The sequence below is a fragment of the Penicillium solitum genome (assembly GCF_028829755.1).
Source record: "Penicillium solitum strain IBT 25940 chromosome Unknown utg000009l_segment0_segment0, whole genome shotgun sequence".
NCBI lineage: Eukaryota > Fungi > Ascomycota > Eurotiomycetes > Eurotiales > Aspergillaceae > Penicillium > Penicillium solitum.
In genome coordinates this window covers 1,848,496-1,875,563 of record NW_027072128.1, presented here as the reverse complement: position 1 = coordinate 1,875,563, position 27,068 = coordinate 1,848,496, and the positions used below count along the sequence as shown (strand labels likewise).

The following is a 27,068-nucleotide window of genomic DNA, read 5'->3' as shown; positions in this document are numbered from 1 at the left end:
GCAATTAGTTAATTCAAATATCAGAATACGTTCATGAGTTCTTGCGAGAGATAACCTTTGCAAAGGGGAGATACCAAGATCACGTGAACTGACTTGATCACATGATATTTATGCCTGAGGCAAACTATACACCTCAATCCATGGAGCATACAATAACAGCCGTTAATTTCCAGGTATCATATAAATTAAATCAATTAATTCGATGAACAATAAGTTCTTTGCTCTCCCGAGAACCCATTAGGAAACAATAACGAAAATGGTTGAATTCTGGTGGAAAACTAGTTCTGAGCCCTAAACCGCATGTTTCTAGAGCTAGCCCTGAGTGTACGGAGTAAAGCAAACATGGATGCACGACTATTCCAGCCGATAGGGTGGCACATATTTTGTTTCCTGACTGTAGACACAAAAAAATTGAAACTTGATTTTATAGCCTACACTATGATGGGTAGATTATCTCTCGGGTTGGGCTGGATTCATAACAATGGTCAGTTGTAGAACCGAACAATTCGTTGAGACCGATAAAGTCATCAAAGAAAAACCCTGTGCCTATGACGTTTCAAGATCTTTCTATGCCCTTTTGTACCGGCGGCTTTTGCGTTGGGGAAATTTGACAAATTCGACCATAATATGTTAAGACGAGTGCCGGCTTACATGTCAGGACAGAGCTTGGGAGGGGCGCCTGGCAGATCAGGCCACAACCCAGGATGGAGAGCAGATCGTTAGCAGATAGTTTTGGAAGCTTATCTCCTCCAATACAACTCTCTCCTCTCTCTGGCCCCTCGCCTTGTAGACTCAACATAACATCATCATAATCCGGTCAAGTGTATGCCCGGGCGGCAATGAACCGACAAAAGTCATAGAAGTAGAAGAAGATCCCTGGAAAGAAGAAAGTCCAGCGAGCATCGTACATACTAAATAGTGTATAGTAGCACATGCCAGTAGCAAAAAGTATGATTGCGTCGCGCACGGCGCAGTTTGTGATTACTGTAGGTGCGATTGAACCCACCGATTGTAGACTCATATGCTATGCTATGCCTTTTGGAATCGGTAATTGTATAACAAATCAAGTCCTTGGTGTTGTAATCACATAGACACGCACACCAAACCCCCTGGAAGTGGAATACCCAGCATGATACCCCACTTAGTGCCAGCTTGATGCAAGAGGCAAATCTAAGCCCCCAATCTCCTTTTTTGATGTTTGGCATGGCTCTCCGCCTGCGCCAAAGAGGAATGGAAAGATTGTCTTGTGAGTTCACGTGTACTCCGTACTTGGTCGTGATTCCCTTGAGCAGGGTAAGACATGGCTTGATTTCCGCAATCCGCTTGATTTTCCATGGCGCAATTGGCGCAATTGATAGGCTGGGATCGACAATTCGAATTTTGCCTGAATCACAGGGGCGGAGAAGCTGCCCAGGCGATATTGATCTCTTTGATAGGAGCCTAATTGGTTCGGATGACATTCGGAGTTGATTTCCGGGTTGCCCCCGAGTCTTTGTTTATCGCCTCCGCCCAATTTGAACGACACTTCTTTGTTACCCCTAACGCAGAGCTTGAGGGAGATTTTTTTTTTCAATTCGTCTCTAGGATTTCCCTAAAAGAATGACTCTGAACGATGGCCAGTGGATTTGCACGTGTTGCACTCACAGGAAAAGCAAGAGCAACGGGCGCATTGCTCCCAAGTCCATCCCTGTCCTCACATCCTAAAACACCCTGCGGAGCCGAAATTATAACTGCTACTACCTGCCGAGAATGTCTCGTGTATATTTCATACTCGATGGTCAAAGTTGGTCGTTGAGGCTTAGTTCATGCACCGATGCATTGTCACGGGAGCTGACCGTACCGTGAAACCCTGGCGATCAAAGCTTAGCGCCTCGAAATTAACCGAAATCACGAGGCGCGATTGAAACCTCTCTCATGGAAGTGAGAAAGCCTGTTTTTCGTTCTGGTTTGATGTCGCCGGTCATGATGATGATGGCCATTTTCTTGCATCAGAGCTCTCACGGTGTGATCTAGTCAGGTGGTGGGTCAACCTTGGTTCGACAGTGTCACAGAATCGCCCATGCTTTCAACATACCTCCAACATGCCTCCAATAAGGCTTGAGGTCACTCTCATAGCCTCGTGGCTCATCAAAACTGTATAGCACAGCTTGCAGTGGGGTGTAAACGCCAAGACCGATGCTTTCGTTCGTTTGTGTCATCTCTCTTGCCTGGTCTAAATGCTCATTTCAGAGTTTCAGTTCTCAAAATGCCTGGCAGGTCACAGGCAGTGCTAGCAGTGCTGCCTATCGCGCATTACTAGAAGCTCGAGCATTGGAGCCAGAAAAAAGAGTATGGTTGGGCGAAGACTTCTTGATGAGCATTGTCCAACTATACAGAGGTCCGGTCCTTTGGGTCCGTGCCGTAATTTTGCCACCAGAGTTGGAATCAGTGCCCTCTGCTCTTCCCTCGAAGGTCTATCGTGTGCTTGGATTGCTCTCTTCGCTGCAATGCCGCAGACATCCGGCCGCTGATTGTCTACCGCAGGATCGCGCAATCACATATGACCCGTCGACTCGCTGGTATACAAGAGTTCCGGAAATCCAACAAAAGCCACTTCCATCAATAAGGTCATGATTATTTGTCGTCTTGTTTGCCTCTGGGGTATGGATGAGCGTGTCGGCATTGGTGGATTTTCTGTTTTGCTGGAGAACGAGTACCAACCCACCGAAACCGAGGCAAGTCGGAAGGGCAAGAAAACGATTTGATTGAGAGAAAAAGCATCGACATTTTACATTAGTCATGCCTTGTTACAAGCATCAGTTTTTCCGGGGCCTGAAACAGCAACGATTCTCTTGCAAACTTTCCCAAGAGCCTTGAAGGTAGAGGAAATCCGATGGATAGTCCTGCTGCATGTGGTATCTGGTTCTGATCACCAAGACAATGTTGTCTTATGAAATGGATTCATGGTGTATCCTGCTAGGTCCTCGAGCAAAGATGGTCGTTTGAATGCCAAGCTATCATCGATATTTGGAATACGGGTGATCCTCGGACCGAAAGAGGGCGATACGACTCGGAACGTCCCACGTCACGACTGACCTGTCCCTAGTACAGGGAGAGAGTCAGTCTCTCGTGGCATATCATCGAGCAGGCTTCATACGGAAAATCGTATCCTGGGTGCTTCAAACACAAGGGAAACCCCGAGAGAAAGGCTTGTACAGACCACATACGCCAATGTTCCTGCGATACAGCATATCCATATTCACAGGAAGGGTTGACAATGACCATTCTCGTGTTTAAAAATACCAAAGTGCAGAGCAAAGCGCTTATTGGCTTTAGCGCTGCTCTTAGTGGAAACCCGGCAAAGACCTCCAGCATACCAGAGAGCCCCATTTCGGTTGAAACCCCACTTGTGAATATACCCACAGCAGGGGGATCTACTATGTTGTATGTTGTATGTTGTTTGTTGTATGTTGTACTTTGTATTTTTTTTTTTTGACTTTTTGGTTTTTATTATTGAACTCTTGTGCAAGGGGGATAATTGTTCCTCAGTTCTGACAGTGTGGCTTATGAGTTGATGTTCCGCTAGGGCTCTAGCGTCTCGCGTCTGGCGCAAAACCCTTTCTATGATCAAACCCTTCCTGATCAGATCCCTTCGAAGATTATATCAACGATATCAACGATATGAGTGAGAACTTTGGTACCCCATATTCCGAATATCCGAACGTGGAAAATGAAATCAATTATGACTGGACCGTGCCTGGGTACCCGCAACCTTCTCCCTTCGAGTTCAATCCCGACACTATCCCTCTCCATGATAACCGTGATATCCGTGATTATCCTACAAGCGACCGCGTGAATGCTAAGGTGGCTATCCCCCGAAACGCACAACCCAGTAGTTGGACTAGCAGTGGTCGAGTCAGTCGGGCTTGTGAAAATTGCCGTGAACAAAAGGCCAAATGTAGTGGCCATCGTCCAACCTGTCATCGATGCCTAGATGCCGGTGTCCCGTGCTCCTATGGCGATCGTAAAAAGGAGAGGATGGTGAAGTTGGTAACCTTTTCGCTTAGTTTTCAATGCTTTTTTTCTCTAACATGTGATAGGCAGCTGAACGATCTAACCACACGAGTTGAAACCTTTGATGCTTTGCTCCGCGGTCTTTATCCCAAACTCGATGCCTCGTTGGCCCAACAGGTCGATCAAACATTGAGGGAGCTAAATGCACGCACTCCGCTCACCCAAGCCAATCACTCTACCCCTATCCCTGCCTTATTCACCAACCCATCAAGCCACATCAACCAATCAGTGCTTTCTTCCCGTGCAGATGATAGTTCCATATCTATTTCCTCGGGGACTGTAGACTACACTGAAGAGGACTTCAACCGTGATGAGAAAGTACAGGCGACGGGATTTGTGGGCGAACATTCGGAGATGGTATGGTTGTACAGACTCAAACGCGACCTTGACCATAAAAGTTTGAAAGGAATCAAAAAGACCACCAAACGCCCTTCGATCTCTTCCGTGAACTACTTCCAAGATGACTCGGAAATGTTGTTTCAGGACGATATCGACCTCGCACGCCGGCCTCCACAACAAATCTCTAACAGGCTCGTTGAGACCTACTTTCACGTCGTTCATCCTACTTTTCCGATTATTGGAAAAGCAATATTTCTAAACCAGTACCGATCCTTCTATGCGAATCCGAACGTGCGACCTGGGAAACGATGGATTATAGTGTTGAACCTGGTGTTTGCCATTGCGACCAGACATACCTTCCTTGCCGATCAACCCCAACCGCATTGCGAAGACCATCGGACTTATTTTGCAAGGGCATGGAAGCTGAATGTAGGTAGCGTGTTGCACCATCATCCCGACTTGCAACAGGCACAGGTGGAGGGCTTGGCTGCTTTTTACCTCCTATCGGTGGGCCAAGTTAACAGGTTGGTCTTTCCTTTTCATCCCTTATCTATCTCTATTTCTTTGTGATTTACATCTGACCTGTCGGACTTCTTCATCTAGGTCATGGAGACTCATTGGAATTGCGATTCGATCGGCGGTGACCATGGGTCTCAATATTCGAAGCGAGAGCGAGAGCATCGCCCACTTTTCGAAAGAACTTCGATATCGGGTTTGGTGGGCGCTTTTTATGTTGGATATTGTGTTATGTGAGATGACAGGCCGTCCACCTGGCACCGGGGATATTTTTTGCTCTACGCCCCTCCCTGTACCCTTCGCAGAGGAGGATTTCTGGGATAAACATGCGCAAGTTATTACCGATCAAAGGACTCGAAATGCCCTTTTCGCCTCTTTAATCTCCGATACCATGGCAGCTTCACCAGAAGAGAGTGCGACTCTAAGGACACCGGAACAGAATGGGCTAGGCAAGGGGAAACAAGAAGACAGGGCCAGTCAGACGGACACAGAGAATCTGACACCCAACTCCTCTCTGTACTTTTTGTATGCAGTGGACTTAGCTCATCTCTTACGGGAGGCTATTAATACTCTGTATGCTCCTAGGACAATGCGGCAGTCATGGCATGATATCGAAACCGCCATTCCCACGCTAAACAACCATGCTGACAACTGGTTGTCTCGTCTCCCGGCGGAGTTTAATTTCACAACGCCAGACACAACCCATCAATTTCTACAGCAGCGTGTTGGTCTTGCTTTTCGATTCTACGCCACCAAGCTGATAATCTTGCAACCCTGTATCCGCCGTCTATTCCAGCAATCTGAAGCAAGCTCCCCGGGAACAGTGTGTGATCAGATGGCAGCCTTGTGTGTTCAGATGGCAGGTCAAATGCTCGAACTGTTGCCTGAGGACCCAGACTCGACTTGGCTGTATGTCGTCGCTCCATGGTGGTGTATCCTGCATAATATCATGCAGTCGACTACCATTCTCCTCACCGAGCTCCTCACTCGCACCCATGTAGGCACCGCCAAGGCTGTTGATATCACTAAGAAGATCAACAAAGCAACTCGCTTCTTGAAAGAGATGTCGGCCAAAGACCTTTCTTCCAAGCGAGCCTGGCTTGTCTGCATGGACCTTCTTTCACGACATGGATCGAAGTTTGGGTTCGATGTTGACACCGAATTCTAAGCACTCGCATTCTCCAACGTGTCTCATGTCTCATGTAGTTATGGAAATTTGATTTATACCCTGACTTGATTGGTGGGGGAGGTGGCCTTGAGCGATGCATTTGCCCTTGCCTGATGTCTTTAACGACATATACGATGCAACTTATTATATCCATCATGCGTCCCTTGCCATGCTGGAAATGCTTGTTCACCTGACGTCTCAATTATGATTTCGGTTTATCTTCATCAATACGTTTCCATCAATACGTTTCGCTAAGTTGGCTGTGTTTTATTATAACAGTCTTCTGTCGTGTCATAGTATTGTGTCTTGCATTTGCTCACAAGAATACCATCTTTAAGCATTAGAGCGTCGAGTCGCTCAGCTCAGAGCAAAGCAACCAGGTCTAAAACGTGCATATCATTATTGATGACTCATTTGCCCTGATTAACCCCGGTCAAAACTCATGGCATGTATATAGATTCTCTGCCTCGTTGAAGAATGTATCAACAGGGTGCAACAGCCCAAGGTCGATATCTGACTGCGCCAGGAAATCTTGCATGGTCGGCTCTAGAAACGCCATTTCGGTCGTGTACCCGCTGACGGTATCCCTCAAGGGATATGTATATGCATCGATGCCATGGCTGTGGACAGGCTGGGTGGCAGAAGCAAGGATATCATGTGTTGTGGGTATTAACGACGGTGGAGGTATAGATGCCGACACCGATGCCGATGTAGATGTGGGTGGGTTCAGCGGCAAAGCGTCCAAAAAAGGAGTAGTAGCCGTTGCCAAATCAGACGAAGGCCCAGACAAAGCTAGCGCACCAGCCCCGGAGCGATTAGCATTAGCGTTGGTATTAGCAACCACTCCTCCACCAGCAGCCAGATCAGCACTCCCCTCGCCCCGCCTCAAACCCCGATACGCAGCCAGGCAAACCTTCACCTGCTCGAGGTTATGATAGAATTCCGCCGCAGCCAGATTCCCATTCTCGGTCATGGAGCGTAGTAGATCTAGCGCGGAGTCAAATCCCGTCATATCAGTCGGACTGCCGATCGGGACAAAGCTGGACATTGCCAAGATCAACGCGGAGGAAAAGAGGTAGTGGGCGTGGAAATAACCGAAGGTCGGCATGGATCCGTTGATCCACCGTGTCAAGATCATGGAATGGGAGTGCCGCGCTGCATGGATACATGCTTCGCTTAGGGTCAGAACGGGCTGGGAAACGGACACTTCTTCGCCGCTTTCAGCCTCGGTCCCACCGATATTATTCGTGGTATCGGGCCGGGGTTTGCTTTTTTTGCTTAGTGTCATTAGGAGGTGCAGTAGCGTTGGGCGCGTAGTTAGGATCACACATTGGTTGAAGGACATATGGAGGGAGACGATGGGTTTTTTGCTCGATTCCAGGTCTTCCATGTTCAGTCTGAGGGATTCGGGGAGTGTTTCTACCCAGTGTTTCAGGGCTTTGAGGATTTTCTGAACGCGCTGTAGGAAGGTCTCTTGGTATTTTCGCCGGCTGTAAAGTTTGGTGATTGTCTCACCGACTATGCGTGCCAGCTTGATGTTGGCGGTCATGTAGTCTGAGTCGGAGAGTTCTTCTTCGTGTCGCCAGCGCGGGGAGATGGTTGAGGGCATGTCGACATGGATATCCTCGTCGAGGATTTGCATTGGGAGACCCATTTTGGATCCCCACATCCGGTCGAAGATGTAGATTGTCCACCATATTTGGATGCGGTGTTGGCGCTCCACTGGGTCGATGACCTGTGATTCTAGGATATTGTGATTCAAGCCGATGGTCAACCCCATCCGCATGGCATTTCCGATCAGCACGTACGCCGAATGACGCCGGTTGAGATAGTATGAAAAAAGAGACTTAGGATATGGTAAGTACTGTGATGTCCAACAATAGTACATGCTGAGCCACATACCAACAATAGCAGGGTTTCCAAGTGTGTAACACTGGTTCTCTCCGGTAGGATCTGGACTAACCCCATTGATCGAGCAAAGTACGACGTGCCCGGTACCCTAGAGCCGGAATTTGGCTCAGACCGGATTGAATACGCCTGGCCAAAAGCGAACAAGGCGAAGAATTTACACTTGCTAGCCGCGCAGTCAAAGTCTTGTGTCCTGTAGATCTCCTCCAGTTTATCTAACGTCGACTTGCGCATCATGAGGTGGTACAGATGCCCAATCTGGTGGATTGCTATTCGGACCAACAACCGAGCATGGTGGAGACTCGGCCACTGGATATCGGATTCGTTTGCTGCGGCTATTGTCTCTTCGCGCTCATACTGTGTTCGGGGAATATGTGGCATTGCACTATTCCCCGACAAGAAACGCCGAAAGCGTGTTGCGAATGCTGAACATGCTGCCTCGCCGATGTAGATGGGCGGCGAAGAGGGATCATACCGGTGGAACCAAGCACGATCTCCAATCAATGGATTTTGAATTCCTGTTCCATCAGGGGCATCTGCTGTTCTGGAAGGGCCTCTGTTCTACATATCAGCATGTTGCAGGTCATCTTTAGGAAGTCAAGGGATGTCCACCTCTGCACCGGGTCATTGGTCTCGGCAACCTGAGCCGAGGTGATCGACCGTTCCTTGAGCCGCTGATTCTCGGCGAGGATCTGATCTAAATAGCTAATTGGAGAACAATGTTTTAGCTTCTGGCCTGACACGTGTAATAGACAAGCTTTTTGAAAGGCTTGGTCTAATAATAGGATGCGGCTTGATTGCATACTTCTCGCTAACTTTCACCTGGCGATCCCGAGTAGCATAAGTACATTCATCAGCGAGTCCAACGGTGCAACATTTGCTACACGGTTGATCCCCAGAGCACTTGATTTTATGCGAGTGGCATCTTCGACAGCTGTTGATACCATACGTCAGTGCTCGGTGGCTTCGGCGTGAGGTATATGCAGGTGGAATGCGCACGCAACAAATTTCCTTTTTTGGGACTCCCGACCTTCCTGCTCTTGCTCTTCTGTAAGAGCACGTCTTTTTCGCGCCATCTGATAATTCCCCCCCTTTTCGTTATTCTCGGGCTTTTTAGATTGTGCAAAAAATGAAAATCGCCGGATGCGGTCGGAGATTTGAAGGTCTTTGCCGATCATTCGGCAATATTGGGCTCTGGCCGAGGTATGGCTGACTAATCAATTTGCTGGTCCACACCCGGGCAGCAACCTTGATGGCCCAACCTTGAAAGTGTGGGCCTAATATGTTGTATACCGGCCGGCATAAGTAGGAATGAAGAAAGTGTGTTTGAATGTCTTGAAAATTATTTTTGAGTCTCTATATGGTTAAGTCTATGTATTATATTTCAGGAAATCATTGAGTCATGTCTGTCTATCGCGATCTATATAAACCAACTCTATCATGCAGGCATTTCATATCGCCTCGTATGCAACAACATAAATCAAAGTTGGAAAAAAAGCGTCGTTTTGTTGTGGTCAAGACTTCGCATCGAGGTTGAACTTCCTTTCAGACCATCGCTGCATATCAATGCCCCATTTTGTGATAGCAAGCACAAGGAAGCCACCTATTATAGCGAAGAATACACCTGAATAAATCGTTAGATATGTCCCCTTCATAATCTCATCGAGAGAACTCACAGATTGTAAATGTCCATCCTACCCCGATCGCGCTGATTAACGGCTCGACGACCGCCGTCGCTCCGGCAGCAAAGATATACTGCACTACATACTTTGCGCTGATGACCTCCGAACGAACATGCGGTATAGCCTCTGCCAGATATATGGTTAGCTCGGGATACTTGTATATGAAATAGATAGCACTCACCAGCCGTATATGTATTCAGTCCATTGAAAGAACCCATAAGCCCTACGCCTGCAAAGAAAGCGGCGATAATTGGCACAACCATACCACCTACTTCTTCCTCTAAGGTCCAGCCGTAGATTAATGTTGCAACTGGGAGGACCCCAAAAAGGGTGGCAATACCACTGTTCAATCGGTCCTGAGGTAGGCGTACCCCGTCTCGTTTGATAATCCATTTCTTCACGGCGTGGTCGGACAGCTTCCCACCGACCACACTACCGACCAGAAAGCCTATTCCTGGGGAGAGATAGAATAGGCCGCTGATGAGGGGAGATGTCAGGTTGAACCGTGGATTGAAGATTGAGCGGGCTGAGGTGAGAATCGTGTATTGGAACGTGGCAAGGAGACCACATGTGAGGCACTGTTGCCTGTTAGTCAATCACTGGACAAGGTGCAAACAACTTCAGTACTGGAAGATGATGCTTACTGCAAAAAAGACATTGGGATACACGAAGTGACGGAAGACGCGCATTGGGTTGAACATGCCCATAACAGTGCAAAACTTCAAGGGTTTCTCGGAGTCCCGTTTCTTTTCCTGGATACTTGGCACAAAAAGAAGAGACAAGACGAGGCCGAGTAAAGTCATCGCGAACTGAAGCCAGTAAATAATGCGCCATTGCGCAAATGTGACGATGATGCCGCCGATACAGGGACCTAATTGAACAATTAACCACTTAGATCCGACGACACTCATAGAAATAGTGATAGTTTAAACATACCAATTGCAGGCCCACTAACAGATCCAACCATAAAGCAGCCGACAGCCGTTCCACGCACAGTCTATCAACCCCCGTCAGTAACCAGCAGACCATCGGAATAAAACTAACATACCGGTTCAAAGATATCTGCAAGAATAGTCTGCCCAGCAACCATGAAGAAGGTACCTGTAAAGCCTCCCAAAATGCGCATTGCAATAAACATATGCAAATTGATCGCCGCGGCGGTACCGGCCGAGCATGCACAAAGCACAAGGATAGCTGCATTATAGGCATTGCGACGCCCGAATAGGTTGGTGATAGGACCCCAAATAAAAGACGAAAAGCCCATGGCAATTAGAACACCGGCATTGGTAACATTGAGAATCTCCGATGTAGTAGAAAACTCGGTAGCGATCTCCGGGGTTGCGGGCAATAGTGAGGTACTGGAGAATGTGACAGCCAGTGTCATCCAGCTAACGACAAAAAGGATGAGGCATTTGCGCCATGTCGGGATACCATAGGCGTTTGAGAGCTGCGGTTTTAGGGCCAGGTCGTCTTCTGATTCCGAGTCGTGGGGAGAATCGACCTGTGGGGTTGGTTTTTGGGACTCAAGGTCTGGTCTGGATTTCATGATTGGGTGTTGAGGGGGATTAGATGGTATATAGCGGATGTAAAAGGTTGATTGATGATTTCCTCATGTCTAAAGTAGTGAAATGATGTACACAGAAAATAATTTAACAGGATTCGGTGGACATTTTGTATGAAAAGACCCCTCGGCGTGTTGAGGTTGTCGCCGAAGCCTGGGTTTTTCGCGCGTGGAGCTTTTTCCTCCGATGTGGATCGATCGGATAGGGCAATCGGCATCGCTGGCCGACATCTGCATTTTGCATATGAAGATGTGAGTCACGTCAAATCGATCGGGGATAACGGGATAACAGGATAGCAGTAGTAATGCCAATGATTGTGACTATGTGAGGTTGAAGTTTATGTGCTATTTCTGGGTTGGTTCCCTGAAATATCAGGTGTTTATTTTTATCCCGTCCACCTCAGCACCGATTCGACAGCACACAAATCCAAGATAGTCTTCAATATAATTGCTCATAGTCTGTTCTAGATGCAGAATATGTTGGGGATGATTCTCGTGCTTTATAGACTTGCTCCATGTTACGCACCAAACAGCCCACAACTGACCCGAGGGCCAAGCTGACGCGTCCCCACGCAAGCTTTACCCTGCTCGTACAAGAAGATCGGCGACGAGCTTGGCAAAATTAAAGCTTGCAATCTAGCCCGCCAAGATATCTTGTATCGCAGGGCTGTAAAAAAAAAAGGGGAGACATTAACACAAAAACGCAAGGGATAGCGAAAGACACACCCCAACTCTTGGGAAAGGCACTTGGTCTATAACGACATAATATAAGTCAGCTATGGACCACCAAGAAGCAAAAGAAGCCGATGCATCCCCTTCCTTTTTACCCCCAGTGGAAAAGCACCATGCAGCTCACCTTGTCTTGGTCCCCCGGCCTAGTGCTGACCCCCGGGACCCTCTGGTATGGCAGTAGACCCTCGAACATCATTTTCATTGAAACTGAACTGATCAAATCCTTCCAGAACTGGCCTATCACTCGCAAATATGTATTACTGGCCGTGTTATGTCTCGCATCTTTCTCCGGTGCCATCGCGCCTTTATCGGGACAGCTTAATCTGGCTGATCAGGAGAAACTGTACAACAAGACGAAGCTGGAAGAGTCCTATGCGGTAAGTCTACAACTCCACTTTCTTCGGAACTTTGAAATCCGCACGGTTATTAAATCGAGTAGCACCCATCTAACATCCCCTAGAATTCAGCCGCCCTAGCTGGCATGGCCGCGGGCCCATTTTTCTTTGCCCCGATATCTCACATGCTCGGTCGCAGCTCCGTGATCTTCTGGTGTGTGCTATTTACGCTAGTATGCCAGATCTGGGGCGCCGTCATGACCGACCCTGGGAACTATGTCCCATATGTGATCTCCCGGCTCTTTGCTGGCTTCTTCGGTGCCGTGCCTACAGTGCTCGGCCCTCGCATCGTGACCGATATGTTTTTCTTGCATCAGCGTGGCCGTGCTTTTACTGCTCTGCATATGGCGTTTTTATTCGGAACGATTGCCGGTCCGACATTCTCGGGTTTTGTTTCTGCGCACTCGTTTTTTCCCGTTGAGTTCTGGTGGACGGTCGGTCTGCTGGGGTTCACGCTTGTCTGTTGTTTCTGTTTCCTCGAGGAAACTGGATTCGATCGTGAATGCTTTGAAAGGAACCCGGATGTTCCAGCTGGAATTCTGGCTAATAGACTCGCTACTTTCTTCTTCGGGCAGAGGGTTGTCTTGCCGACTACCTGGAAAGAAACGGTATGTACAGGGAAAGCCCGATGCTGCATGCCATATCATGAGAACTAAGTTCGATTTAACATCGATCGAACAGGCCAAAGTCGGAATCACCCCCTTTTTAATTGGAATGTGCCCTGTGACGATCATCATGGGAATATTCACACTAATCTCCTTTGGATTTTACGTGGGCGTCAACGCACTCACGCCGGTATGGCTCCAGAAACCCATCTCCGAAGGTGGCTACGGGTTCTCATTGGAGCAAAATGCGGCATTCACATTCTGCCATTGGATTGGTATCATCGTCGTCCAATTCTATGGTCACTATCTGAACGACCGGCTGCCTCTGGCACTAGCACGACGGTACAACGGCGGTGTCTGGAAGCCCGAGTATCGACTGCATGTCCTATGGCTTCCTAGTCTTGTGATCAACCCTATTGGCCTAGGGATCTTTGGTGCCGCTTTGCAATATCATTTGCACTACATGGTTCTCGCGCTGGCTGTTTTTATTGTGACTGTTGGGTCGCTGGCCAGTGTTCCCGTCACAGTGAATTATGTTGTCGAGTGCTTTACGCGGTATCCAGCTGAGGCAGGTATTGTTATTGGTGCTTATCGCATTGTCTATGGATTGACCATTAGTTTCTATATCAATCCTTGGGTTGAGGCTGTTGATGTTGGCTGGGTTTATGGTATGATGGCTTTCTTTGCGGTGTTCTCCTACATGTTTGTTATGTTGCTCATGTGGAAGGGACATGCTATTCGCAAGATTCAATTTTCGAGCCTTGGATCTAGCGAGGAAGGCGAACAGTTAGTAGGTAAATAGCTGAACTACCAGGTGGGCTGGGGAAACAGGCCATTATGCTTCACTTGGTGGTGCGATTGTTGATTCGCCGTGGCGCATATAATCAACAATCTATACGCAAAACTCAGAGCCTTGCAAATATACTACTAAAATAAAAGCCGTTGGGAGAAAATATCTTGAATAAATGGTTACAGGTGAGGGGAAAATGTATCTGACCAGAAGAGAGGACATTAGACAATAATGCCTCCACCACAGGACATCGAAGTGAGAAGTTGAGACTGTAAGATCAAATAATTGTTAAGTTACCTCTCACCTCTCACCTCTCTTCCTCTCTTTCCCTCTTTCGTCTCTTCCATCCACCACACTGTGACAGTGCGACAGCACCTCTTCCTCGGTAGGGTACCTTTGTTATCTTCTTAGTCTACCACAACATGGAAGTCATCAAAGAAGCCTTTGCAAAATGCAAGGCCAAAAACCGCGTTGCCTTGATCACCTACGTGACAGCTGGCTATCCCACCGTTAGCGAAACACCGGACATCATGATGTCCCTGCAAGCCGGAGGTGCAGGTATGTATTATTTACTCCCGTCTCTTTTGTGAGACATGTACCATCCCATATTTGACACCAGCTAATTATAACCCCTGATTAGACATCATCGAACTTGGAATTCCCTTCGCCGCCCACCCCATGACTGAAAGTCCAACCATCCAGCAGGCCAATGACAAGGCCCTCGAGAACGGTGTGCAACTCTCACAAATCCTGCAGATGGTCAAGTCAGCCCGTAAACGAGGTCTGGCTGTCCCCGTGCTGCTAGTGGGGTACTACAACCCCGTGCGTGAATATCCGTACGGAGAGGATAAGCTACTTCGAGACTGCAAGGCTGCTGGTGTAGACGGGCTCATCATTGTCGATCTTTCTCCCGAGGACGCGGTGCGGTTCCATGGCCTGTGCAAATCCAAAGGGTCTGTATATCCATCTTTCAGGCTTATATTTGCATTCGGCTAATCCAGATCCCAGACTATCGTACATCCCCCTTGTTGCTCCTTCTACCCAGAATGCTCATAGGGAGATGCTTTGCAACATCGCTAACTCATTTGTTTGTATCGTATCTAGTATGGGAGTTAGCGGAACTCATGAGAACCCGTATGGGCGTACGGGATATCTGCTCCAGCGTGTGCATGATTGCACTGGGAACTCAGTCCCAGTAGCTGTCGGATTCGGTATCAACACCCGACAAGATTTTATTGATATTGCTCGTGTCGCTGAAGGAGTCGTCATCGGCTGCCCAATCGTCTACGTACTGGGAAATGCGGCTCCTGGAACTGGTGCTCAGAAGGTCAAGGAGTATTGTCTTCGAGTTGCTGGACGCACTGAGGATCAAATTGTCATACCAGAAAGAAAGCAAGCTAACCAACCCATGTCTTCCACTACCATCTACCTTTCCTATGATGGCGCAGGTGATAAACCCGCAGAAACCGACACGGTCCCCAATTTCAGAGACACACACACTAGCTTGAGAGACTCCGGCGTTCAATACATCCCAGGATCCCTCACGGAAGGCCTCACAGAGCTAGAAAACGGCTTCAACGCAGCAAACGCAGACCCAGCCTTCGGGGCCGAAATCGACTCCTACGCCGCATACGCCAACCGACCCTCCCCCCTCCACCTAGCCTCACGCCTATCAGCGTACGCAGGCGGAGCAAACATCTGGCTGAAACGCGAAGACCTGAACCACACAGGCAGTCACAAGATTACCAACGCGCTAGGCCAAATCCTTCTGGCGCGACGACTCGGCAAAACCTCCATAATCGCCGAAACAGGCGTTGGCGAACACGGCATCGCGACAGCAACTCTATGCGCGCAATTCGGCATGAAATGCACCATCTTTATGGGCTCCGAGGACTTCGAAAGCGAAACTTTGGCTGTTATGCAAATGCGCATCCTCGGCGCGGCGATTGTCACCGTTGATGCCATGTACGGCGGCGGAAAGGGTACCGTCCGCGACGCAGTCAATGCGGCCTTCCTTGTCTGGAGGGAGGAGCTGCAGACCACGCATTTTGTTATCGGCTCGACGTTTGGCCCGCACCCGTATCCGACTATCGTGCGCACGTTTCAGACTGTCATTGGCACAGAGACTCGAGCCCAGTTTACCGCGATGAATGGTGGTAGACTGCCTGATGCGGTTGTTGCTTGTGTTGGTGGTGGATCGAATGCTGTTGGTCTGTTCTACCCCTTCCTTGATGATTCATCTGTTGCTCTTATTGGCGTTGAGGGGGGTCGTGGGTTCATGGCGGGTCCGGTTGAGGAGTCCATTGGTATCGTGCACGGTTTGTCGACTTCTTTAGCTTGGAACGAGGATGATGGGGAGAATGGCAAAACACATTTTGTCTCTGCTGGGCTTGATTATCCTGGTATTGGACCTGAGTTGGCGAGTTGGAGGGAGTCTGGTCGGGCTGTCATTGCTCCGACAACTGATGCGGAGGTCCTGATAGCTTTTTCGGTGCTCAGTCAGCATGAGGGAGTCATGCTTGCGCTTGAGAGTTCTCATGCTGTTGCTGCGGGTGTGCGTGCTGCGAAGGAGTTGGGGCCTGGGCACAATGTTGTTATTTGCCTTAGCGGACGGGGGGACAAGGATGTGGAGACTGTGGCTCATATCTTGTCTGCTATCAGAGTTGCTGATGCCTAAGGGTTTCTGTTGACTAGGTGGAACAGATTTGTGAATTGAAGTCTGAATTGTAAGGTCTTTTGACCTTTGCCCGATTGACCTTAAATCGGCAGTTGAAAATGGCTAGCATGTCCGATACAAAATGAAAAACTCTTGAGAATCGTGAGAAGACCAGCTGTCGTAATAGTAAATGGAAATAATCCAGGGTTCAGTGCAAAGTACCACATCAGGTAGGAAGATCATTTTCTTCCCAGACTTTGATCTTAAGAAACGCGATAGACATGTTTAGCGTGAGAATAAATACTAATTGGTTATAATTGGTTAATGGTTGAACTGACGATGTATGGCCATTCGATTCCTCGCTATCTATGGACTATAGCCCCCAGTTTGGGCTTTGGACGTCATGAAACTATGAGATGAAACGGAAAATCGACAAATTTCCTCCTACGATATTTCCCACGAGAAGGAGATCAACCCTGGAAACACCCCCCCCCTCTAGTAATCTATATCCACTCCTCGATGAGGACAGTGTCTTGGTTCTCTAAACCTCTAACAATGCGGGCTGTACTGGGATGGTGACCTCTCTAGTCGTTCTCACTTTGTCATTTTGGCCATACCAGTATCGATCGGTTCGGAAACTAGAATGTAGAAACCCGTCATTGGGTTAGCATAAAGGGAAAGTATAAGAAGCGTAGCACAACAAACCTCCAATTCAAATTTGCCAAAGCCACATTCTGGACTCCTGAAAGATACAACTGTACTTGACGGTCAATATGCTCCTCCCAGAAGGGAAGCTTAGCAAAATTGCGATACCAGTCACGATAACGCGACTGAAGTAAATCTCCGGATTTTTCAAATGCGACTTGGAGCGGATATCCCTGTAGCAAGTATGCAGTCACAAGGTTGTGTTGTTCGTCAAGGTCCTTTAGTGTTATTAGATATTTCCTTCTGAAAAATTCGTATATCAACCGACCTGCTCCTTGAAATACGAGACAATGTCATTCTGGCTATATGATTGGGTTAGAAAAGGGATGGACACTGGAAATAAAGGGATTCGTACATCCAAACAATGTCGGTGATGATAACCCGAAGCTCTTCTATAACAGGGTGACCAATCACCTCGTCCGGCAAGTCAAGGTCAGATGCATATCTATCATTCATTTGTAAGCTTGTAGATCTCCTAAGGCCTAGCGAGAGTGTAGTATAACCCACTCAACCAACGCAAAGATGGGGGTTGTGCATATCAGTCCTCGTCGCATGTTGGTCAGTTCGTCGACATCTGCTATGTTGCCAGATGGTTGAAGATTGACCTGCTTTAGATTGGCCTGGCAAAATTCATTCATATATTTTGCAAACCGCTTCTGAACACCTTAACTCAATGTAAGCGGGTGGAGATTGGAGATAGAAAGGAAAATAACTATTGTACCTTTGGGTACCTTTTTTGCCATTAGTTAAAACGGGATTTGGAACAGCTGGATAGATCAATGCTCACCTCTGATACCTGTTGCCATATCAGTTGGAATGCCTTGAGTAGAGGCTCTTCGGGCTCTTCCAGACCCCCTTCCATAACAGAGATCAGGCCATCAATCATTCTTTGGGCCATGACTGAATCATTTTTCAATGCACCATTATCAAAGGCTATTGATATGTCAGTCACTCATTGATTGGATATCTATTATTATAGCTTATTGGTCCTTACCATCATCAAAAGGAAATATCTGCATATGCAAAGTCAGCACATGCTGGAGCAAAAAAGGAAAAGATTTATAATGTACCCAATTACCCCAGTCACATAAGAGACGCAGCTTGGTTTCATCTGCAAAAGGAATGACCACTGCACAGAAAAATCCGAAATCTAGACTATGAAGAGTATTCGACTGGCTCGGGCTAAACCCGCAGACTCTGTGCCTAGTTATTCCAACTGTCGGTAGGTTATAAGTACACTAGAGGCACATACCTTGAGAGCCATGACTCTGATTCCTCTCGGACCTTGTCAATGTGAGGATTGACTTTGGCGGAAGAAGCCATAAATGACACGAACATATCAGGTATGAAGATCGACATGGTAACTTGAAGGAATGAGTCTAAAATATCGATAGATTGGATCGTAGCATCAGCCAGCTTGCGGGATGAACTGGACAGAAGTATTGATGGGATTCCCCCGATTCTTATCTGTTCCAAATCTGTGGATGGCATAATTTAGCCTCAGTACCGATTGCAGAGCCCTTCCTAGATTTTAAGTTTCTGTTGTAGTACAAAGGGTGCTCTCAAATACTGCCTAGCTACGATCTTACTGGTGACAGATTGTTCTGCATAAAGCCATTCTGGATTCTACCTTTTAGGCTGTTGTCTCTCGGGTTTTAACTGGCAACCATGAGGAGTGAACTGCGGTCCTAACCAAATACGTTATTTGGCGCATAATATGATAGAAATTTACTTTTCTATATGTAATAGACTTTTTAAATATGGACATAGATACTCTGTAGTGTCATTTAAAAAAAAAGCAAAAGCATGAATTATCAGGGTTAGATTGTCACGATTAATCAGACTATCAATTAATCCTACTTACTATATGACATCTGCCAGATATAGTAGCTTAGCTTACTAAAGACCTTTAACACGAATATGCTCATACTCTTACCAATTATCCTGTACCCTATTTGTCGGAGAATATTTCCCGCTGCATGCTATCGCGTCACCCACCCTGCTTAAGCGAGATGAAGTAAAGTTTAGGTGATACAGAAGAATTCGCATTAGGATCATCCCTTGAAAGCAAAGACGAGTGAGTTGTTTGCACACATACCACAAATACTAGAAATATTGGGGAATTCTTTGTTCAAAGGACACATAGCTACGCTACGATGTAAACGATTTCAAGGCTGACCCTAAGTGCTCCAAACATTAGCGACAATGCTCGCAAATATGCTTCGACGCTATAATAATCAGCCATTTGAATGACATTATCACAGAAAGGCCTCTAACTCTATTCATTTACTCTTGCATTCCGACCAGTGATCGGGCTTGATGCAATACAGATCAGTATTTCTCTCGTCTTCGCCAAAGTGAAATACACACGAGATCATGTAATAGATATTGTTTTACATTCGGGTCAGTTGAAAGTCCTCGATCAAATCACCGAAGCCTCCGACAATGAGTTCAAACATCAGAGATGCCATTTTCTTTCCATCGTCGTACATCAAGCGGTGATCATAAAAAAAGAAAAATGGGCAGGAGCTTGATTGGCGACAAGACGTCTGAGGAAGTCGATCTCGAACAAAGTGGGGATATAAATGCTCTCCAAAGATATCGTTTCGTTCTTCACTGGAACAATTACAGGACTCGCCCTCCTTCTTTCTCGCGCAAACTCCTCTTTGTGGAGGAAGACCTCCGAGAAGTTGTTCAAGAAGAGATTTCTATCAAAGAGGGGCTCGATGCCTTGAATGTCAAATACTGGCTCTTGGAGCAAATTTGGTGGCATCATCGGTCCTGTCTAGAAGACGGATTTCAATTAAGAGTGTTTCAGCTATGGCGGTCCCATCCTAAATGGTATATGCACCGTGTGCTTGTTGAAGATTGTGCTGGCCGACAAGGATGCTGTGCTCGTGAATGTGGCTGCTGTCTTAATCGTAAGACCACGCGTACACTTGGAGTTGGACATTTTACAGTTGAATGTGGGTGCTGTCGTAGAGCTCGAGGCTTTAACTTTTTTGAAGAAGACAAGAGATTATTGAAAGAACGATGCCGTGAGGAAATAACCAATATTACTAGGCATCGGCTCACGCGAGTAGCAATATGGGGACTTGTCGGCGGTAGCTATGATAGCCCGTTTGATCTGATTGATGCGCCACCAAGTTATGACGCCAAAGACAAGGCTGTCACAAAAGAGGAAGGATAAAACGGCTGATTGGGTTCAATATATGGATATTGCTGTATCCTAATCACTGCCTATGTAAGTATACATATGAATTGCTATTGCTTGACTCGATGAAGCTCTGACATCACATTATAGCCTCGCACCTTCCCTACCATTGCTTTCCATGTAGTCTACAAAACACTTCCGTGGCGCATGTAGGAACTTCACATTCAAATAATTCTGAAACATACTACATAATCAAAATGTCTTTTTATACCGTTTTTCTATCTCCTTTTTTTCTCCCGCGTGCTGGCCGGTAAGTTTGGAATCCTTTTGGGGCTTCTTTTGGGAACTCTTTCTGACATGTTTTATAGCGCCGATACGAAAAGGCGCCGGCAACGACAATGAAAGTTGGGTCGGCGAGCTCATTCGTTTGGCCTCTAAGAAAAGCCCACAAACCATGGCCTCCATCATGCTTACAGTGGTGGGAGGGATGCTGCTGTGCCAATTTGGGCGGCAGCTCCTCTCCCTGTTTTGTTGGGCTGTCCGGCAGGAGATTTCGAGGTATGCTACCTGGTCGCTATGTGAGATTAGTTGGAATAGCACGTTGACATATGATGTAGGCGACGGTGGGGCGGCCAGCAGGAGAAAGGTGGTCAACATAATGGGGTCAGCAGAACGGGGGACAGCAGAATGGGGGACAGGGGAGGTTTGATCTCTCTCTCTCCGTCTTCTGACATATTTTCTAGATGCGAGGCAATTTTCCACTCTCAAGAAAAGCAAATTGGAGAAGAGCTGGATGGCGGATAGAAGTTGACCTTCACATCATTCCACAAGCATACATACACCGTACCGTCTCTTATTGCCAAATCTGGCTTGTAAGTTCGATCCCCTTTTTTGTTTTGCGCTCTTTCTGACACGTTTGCTTTTAGCCCCAGTTCCCCTCGCCCACAGGGGCAACGACGACTCCGTCATCGTAGAGATTCTGCGCCTGGCCGCTGAGAAGGGCGTAGATACCGCCCTCAAAATCGGCAGCGTTGTCCTACTGTTCCATTTTTTGAGGGACCTGTTCACCTTTTTCTTTAGGTGGGGCCGCGTGGAGGTCATACGGTATGTCACTTGGTTTCTATATTGGCTCTGTATCAACAACGTTCTGACCGTTGAATCTGTGGTATAGTGCCCGCGGATTTGCCGCTGTCACTGATTGAACCCGCGGGGGGGGGACTCTGTCTTGGGCAAGAAGACTGGGCCTCCATTATAATTATGACTGGGAGGGAATCCGGCCTCCACCTGTAAATAGCCAGCCCGGCCATTTGTAAATATTAAACAGGGGCCCAAAACTCCCATCATTATGCAAACGTCCACATACGTATATGTATAGCCGATATAGTCATGTAAGCTCACCAATCAAGATGATTTCGTAGCAACCGGAGGGTGCTTGATCTCGTATAGCCACCGATTGGCTTCTCTGGATAAGGCAGATATAAAGAAGAGATTTAGATACCTCCTTGTAGATAGTGGCAGTTGACTGTGATTGGGCTGTTATTGAACTGATATTGAACTGAGAGGGAACTGAGAGGGAACTGAGAGGGAACTGAAATATAGGGAATGCCTACGATAACTCGGTGTCCTACCTGCTTTGTCGTGTAGGAGATTATGACAAAATGGTGTCTTGTTGCAAAACATCCTTTCAACCCTTACGCTTGCTGGTAAATTGGCCTTATCTTTTAGCTTCTGTTTTTGACCTCAAGGTGGGTTTCGTCGGTCAGGCTGCCGCGCACGACAACGACGCCATAGTACAGATTAAGTAGGGAGTGTGGGGGTGTAAGAACGTGGGGGTGTGGGGTGTGGGGGTACTTCCAAACCTTATCAGACCCCCCGTTATCGAAGCGGAGACCAGTACGGAGTACTAGCCTCGACGAAAGCCTGGCTTGATTTTCTTGCACTTTCTCGACATTGTAGTTAGTAGCTGTATCATGAGGTTGATGTTTCTCGTTTCGTTGGTGAATATTCTTCATGTTTGTATGGCTCTATATGTATCTTGTATTTAGCCTTGCCAGAGCCGGCAGGATATCGAAAACCTAGTTTTCCAATGTGACGGCATGGCGTGGTTTGGGGTCACCATCTACAACCGGACAAGTTTCCAAATCGGGAAGATACGGTATGCCGACTAAAGCCGAAGTGACCCCTCGTTTATTCCCATTAACCGACAACCCTTATATTCTCGAGGGTGGCGAGCAACATTACCTTCCTTACCTCTACTATCGTTCACGTTCACAATGACCAGAATATCCAACGCAGATGAACGCCCTACCCGGGCTAACAAGTCCCAGAACGAGGAGGCACTCTCAATGGAATCACTCAAAAGCCTTGACGAGTTCGAATCCCTCGCCACAAAACAAATAAGCAAAAGAGCTTGGTCCTTCAACTACGCGGGCGCTGGAGACCTGATCTCCAAAAGTTTGGACCAAGAAGTCTACCGTTCAATCCTCCTCCGGCCACGCGTCCTCGTCAACGTCAAAGAATGCGACCTGTCGACGACAATCATCGGCGAGAGAGTCGGTCTACCTATTTTCGTATCGCCTATGGCAATGGCCCGGTTAGCGCATCCGACAGGCGAAGCTGGCATTTCAGCCGCATGTGGAGTGTTCCGTGCCATGCATATGATCTCGAATAATGCGTCGATGACTCCCGAGGAGATTGTCGCGGGAGCCGCACCTGAGCAGGTCTTTGGGTTCCAGCTTTATGTCCAGACAGATCGCACCGAGAGCGAGGCTGTCCTGGCGAGGATCAATAAGCTGCCCGCGATTAAGTGCATTGTCCTCACCGTCGACGAGCCCGTCCAAGGGAAGCATGAGCTCGGGCCAAGAGGATTGGAACTATACGACGATGCGCAGACCGAGGTTCCAATTCAACCAGAAGAGTTATCCCAACCAAGCACAGATGTTAAAGTGGCCATCACATCAGTCTCCGGACCGGCTTCTGATGCTGAATGGGAGATTACGCTACAATGGCTCGCGAAGCACACCTCGCTACCGATAATCATAAAAGGCATTCAGACCTACGAGGATGCTGAGGTTGCTGCTACGTATGCTCACGTAAAAGGCATCGTCTTGTCGAACCACGGGGGACGTGTCCTTGATACTGCGCCGCCAGCTATTCACACCCTACTCGAAATCCGCAAATACTGCCCAGGGGTTCTGGAGAAGCTGGATGTGATGGTCGATGGGGGTATTCGACGCGGGACAGATGTTGTGAAAGCGCTGTGTCTGGGTGCGAGGGCAGTGGGTATTGGCCGACCAGCGTTCTGGGGTCTTGGTGCCGGTGGTATCGCTGGGGTTGAGAGGACGCTCCAGAGTGAGTGCTTCATTTCCGCGCCTATTGTAGGCAGTGTTTAGTGGTGCTGATTTTTCTTTTTCAAAAGTTCTAGCACAGGAAACGAGAACTTGCATGAGCTTGTTAGGTGCGCGGAGAGTCGCAGATCTGGGAATACGCCATGTAAGTCTAAGTCGTCCTTGGTCACACATGTTCTTAGGGCTAACGATTATCTTACAGGTTAATGCGAGAATCGTAGAGCAGCAGATTTACAACACGGATTCGATTTGAATAAGGCTTGAAAAGAAAAGCGACACTAAAGTGTAGCTACAATATATTTCACCTGTATCTCGCCATTCTTCTTCCATCTGAATACCTGATATAGCTCGTCTAGGCCCATTGAGTACCTCGGTACGTTCCCCGACTAAGTTTAGCAAATGTATACAAACTCATCATTCTCCCTATCCGTCAAATCCATAAACAAATTCCCACTAAGCTGTTCGAACATGGCCGCTTTTCATTGAAGATTACATCCTAACATCTACAACTCTTCACTTCAACATACTTCTTTTTCATAAGCCCTACCTGACAGGTTATTTCCTTATCGTCTATCCTTCGGCTTTATCTCCTACTTGATGTGTTTTTTTCTTCGCCTCGTGGCCTTCCACTCCGCCCAGTAAAATATTTTCCCTCTTCATCCTTTCTATCTCTTTCCATCTATCTTCAGTCCTCATTCAGCCCATTTTCATCATTCTCATCATTCTCATTTTTCCCCAGCCACCCAGGTCTCATTCAGCCTCCACGTTCTGTGGTTATATTCAACTTCGAAGGTTTCCCGACTTCCTTCATCCAATGCGGCTCCATTGAATCACTCCGCCTTACGGCTCCTTGCTATCACAGTTACTATCATACAGAGTTTCGCTAAGGGCCTCTTGAGTCACCTTCCTTTCCAGCTCACACCGCCCTACTTGACTACATGCCATACGCCATCACTGATCCCGGATGGCATTCGTTCGACGTATACCTTCATGCATTTTGTTCAACGCATACATACATGTCTTGCCCTCCCTTCCCATCCATATTTATATCATAATTGTAATTGGGCCCGGCCCCCTTTCCTAAGACAGAACTCCTCCCGGTTCAACTATTGGCAGGGGAAGTAGTGTCATTTCCACGGGCATTATACCATATATTCAACGGTCAGAACGTTATTGATACAGAGCCAATATAGAGACCAAGAAACATACCGCGAGACCCCCAAACGCCCCCACTAAAAGAAAAAAATAAATAAGTCCCTCAAAAAAGGGAACAATAGACCAAAGCCGCCGATTTTGAGGGCGGTTACTGCGCCCTTCTCAATGGCTAGGCGCAGAAGTTTCACGACAACAGAGTTATCGTTCCCCCTATGGGTGAGGGGAATTGGGGCTAAAAAGAGACGTGTCAGAAAGGGGTCTGGGAAAACACCAGGAAAAACACCAAACTTACCAGCCAAGGCAGAGCCACAAAAGAAGATTTAAAAAAAAACGATTAACAGAGTCATGTTGTTGACATTACTAATGTTTTTGAAATGATGCGAACGTGAAGTTCCTACGTGGACTCCGAAACCGTTTTGTACACGGGGGAGGGGGGCAATAGCTTACAAGGAAGGTACGAGATTGTAATTGTTCGTAGGGAAGGAGCCTGCAATGTGATGTAAGAGCTTAATCGGGTAGGTACATTCGTCAATATATAGCAATAGTATGGTGAGCAAGATACAACAATATCCATAGATCAAACGCTCTTCTTTGATACCTTTCTTCTAGACAGGGATAATAATGCTACCACTTTTGCTCTAGAAGCCAGTATTTAGCATTCAAAATACTAAGTCTCTCTTTAGTATCTTTGTTCAAGGCAAGTCCGTCTTTGATAGATATCTCTTCTTGAACAACTTCCCGGGCATCTTCCTCTATAAAGAGAAGCTTATACGAGATAAAAGGGGGCCCAAGATTGTCTCTTTTGACTTGGTCAAAGTATTGACACAAGCGATATCTTTGGAGAATATTTATATCGCCAGATCGTTCAAGGCCGACTTCCCAATAGTTTTTATCACCCCTTAGTGCCCCGAGTGCTTTTCTGTGTGCTCGATCATGGTTCGGCTTCCTTTCACGATGGGGGAAAGAAATCGGCATCTCGAATGTTGGAACGTGTTAACTGAATTTGAGGACGAAGAATGTTTCTTAAGGGTTTGTGCTTGGTCTAATTAAATCCATCAAGAGTAATGTCATTGCGAGGAAAGCGTCAAAAGATGACTAACAAGAACAAGGACTTACTATGAAGCAACTAGCATCAGGCTAAGCATCAAGAATGGGATGAGTGGGAAGAGGTCAACGGATGAACTCAAAGACGGTCATTGTGTATCAGTGGTAGTGTATCAGTGGTGAAGATGTCGAGAGGTGAAGATGCCGTATTCGCGGCCGATTACTCTTGTTTCATTGTAGCTAGAGCCATGTGGACACCCTTGTTCACAATTTTAGAAAGAAGAATTTAAATTATTATCGCACTGAGAAAGAAGTGCAGATTTTAAATGCATTCTATCAATGATTCATCCGACTGAATAATATGTCTCCGGGGTCGAGCTCGTGAATTGATAAGCGAGGGGAGTACGATCAATGTAAAGTTGGGAACCTTCTCAAATGCTAATTTTGAGCCGAATCAATCGGGTGTCAAGTTGACTTCTGGGTTTGCCCAGTAAGGATATCGTAGACACAAAAACGAACCTATTAGCAACACTAGAAGGCCCTAGCGGAATGCTTACTGCTTATGGAGGCAGTATCTAACTGCTCGCTTAGTATTCTCAGAATCAAAAACCTGAGTATAATTTAACTGTTCAAACCATAGCAGCCTAAGCCTATGTCTAATCCAGGGCTACACCTGAAAACATCCCAGTAGACTGATTAGTTATGCGAGGCAGCAATTGCAAGAATATGAGGGCGGTCACAGTTTCACCGCCAGTTTATATCACGTTGACCATTGCGCTGAACCATCGCATTGCTGTAATTTCATGTTGTTTTTGTCTCCAGTATATTTCTCTTTGATCTCCCTTAGGTTCCTCCGTCGGCTGCCTCTTGAAACGGTCTTATGCCGGGGCCTGTATCAGCGATATTGTCTGTGAGAAACCCTGGCGATGAGTCTCTAGGTGAGTTTCACCTAGCCGAGACTCACGCGCTAACTTCGCCGGAATGGCAAGACTTATACCGGAAACGAAGATCATTGAACAATTTGGGAGCATACAATGACTGTTCATAAGTTTTAACACCCCTTTTAGCCCCACCCATATACCGCCTTCCGTTATCGCCTATACCGCCTATTTAAGATGAACTAATAGACCTCATATCTCTCGAGTTCAACTCACATTCCTGGATATTTTGATATATTTTCTTAGTATGATGCGTATCCGTGTGTAGACAATCATTAAAAGCCAGAGATCTTAATGTACAACGATATTACAGAAAATAT

General features: G+C 47.1%; 7 protein-coding genes across 7 annotated transcripts; 4 read left to right on the top strand and 3 right to left on the bottom strand.

Moving 5' to 3' along the window:
- Positions 1-3,660: 3,660 nt before the first annotated feature.
- N7455_011801 (putative C6 transcription factor) lies at positions 3,661-6,076 on the top strand (the record flags this gene model as incomplete). Its single annotated transcript, XM_065606762.1, has 3 exons — positions 3,661-4,025; positions 4,080-4,916; positions 4,996-6,076. 3 exons carry the CDS (start codon positions 3,661-3,663, stop codon positions 6,074-6,076), a joined length of 2,283 nt encoding a protein of 760 aa, XP_065459928.1.
- A 433-nt stretch (positions 6,077-6,509) lies between these two features.
- N7455_011800 (transcription factor domain-containing protein) lies at positions 6,510-9,162 on the bottom strand (the record flags this gene model as incomplete). Its single annotated transcript, XM_065606761.1, has 4 exons — positions 6,510-7,922; positions 7,979-8,540; positions 8,597-8,689; positions 8,984-9,162. The coding sequence occupies 4 exons, from the start codon at positions 9,160-9,162 to the stop codon at positions 6,510-6,512; spliced, it is 2,247 nt and encodes a 748-aa protein (XP_065459927.1).
- Positions 9,163-9,498: 336 nt separating this feature from the next.
- On the bottom strand, positions 9,499-11,212 carry N7455_011799 (putative MFS transporter; the record flags this gene model as incomplete). The annotated part of the gene is made up of 6 exons (XM_040953868.2): positions 9,499-9,608; positions 9,661-9,792; positions 9,848-10,244; positions 10,311-10,537; positions 10,603-10,663; positions 10,715-11,212. 6 exons carry the CDS (start codon positions 11,210-11,212, stop codon positions 9,499-9,501), a joined length of 1,425 nt encoding a protein of 474 aa, XP_040815739.2.
- An 860-nt stretch (positions 11,213-12,072) lies between these two features.
- Positions 12,073-16,426, top strand: N7455_011798 (uncharacterized protein; the record flags this gene model as incomplete). The annotated part of the gene is made up of 6 exons (XM_040953878.2): positions 12,073-12,336; positions 12,420-12,962; positions 13,036-13,749; positions 14,139-14,307; positions 14,390-14,702; positions 14,758-16,426. 6 exons carry the CDS (start codon positions 12,073-12,075, stop codon positions 16,424-16,426), a joined length of 3,672 nt encoding a protein of 1,223 aa, XP_040815820.2.
- Positions 16,427-16,946: 520 nt separating this feature from the next.
- N7455_011797 (terpene synthase family protein) lies at positions 16,947-18,469 on the bottom strand (the record flags this gene model as incomplete). Its single annotated transcript, XM_040953804.2, has 10 exons — positions 16,947-17,043; positions 17,111-17,328; positions 17,379-17,412; positions 17,466-17,555; positions 17,618-17,774; positions 17,832-17,841; positions 17,898-18,043; positions 18,105-18,123; positions 18,181-18,307; positions 18,363-18,469. The coding sequence occupies 10 exons, from the start codon at positions 18,467-18,469 to the stop codon at positions 16,947-16,949; spliced, it is 1,005 nt and encodes a 334-aa protein (XP_040815689.2).
- A 1,159-nt stretch (positions 18,470-19,628) lies between these two features.
- On the top strand, positions 19,629-21,466 carry N7455_011796 (uncharacterized protein; the record flags this gene model as incomplete). The annotated part of the gene is made up of 5 exons (XM_065606760.1): positions 19,629-20,031; positions 20,633-20,822; positions 20,882-20,910; positions 21,191-21,368; positions 21,436-21,466. 5 exons carry the CDS (start codon positions 19,629-19,631, stop codon positions 21,464-21,466), a joined length of 831 nt encoding a protein of 276 aa, XP_065459926.1.
- Positions 21,467-22,537: 1,071 nt separating this feature from the next.
- N7455_011795 (uncharacterized protein) lies at positions 22,538-23,656 on the top strand (the record flags this gene model as incomplete). Its single annotated transcript, XM_040953799.2, has 1 exon — positions 22,538-23,656. The coding sequence occupies one exon, from the start codon at positions 22,538-22,540 to the stop codon at positions 23,654-23,656; it is 1,119 nt and encodes a 372-aa protein (XP_040815624.2).
- Positions 23,657-27,068: the final 3,412 nt, after the last annotated feature.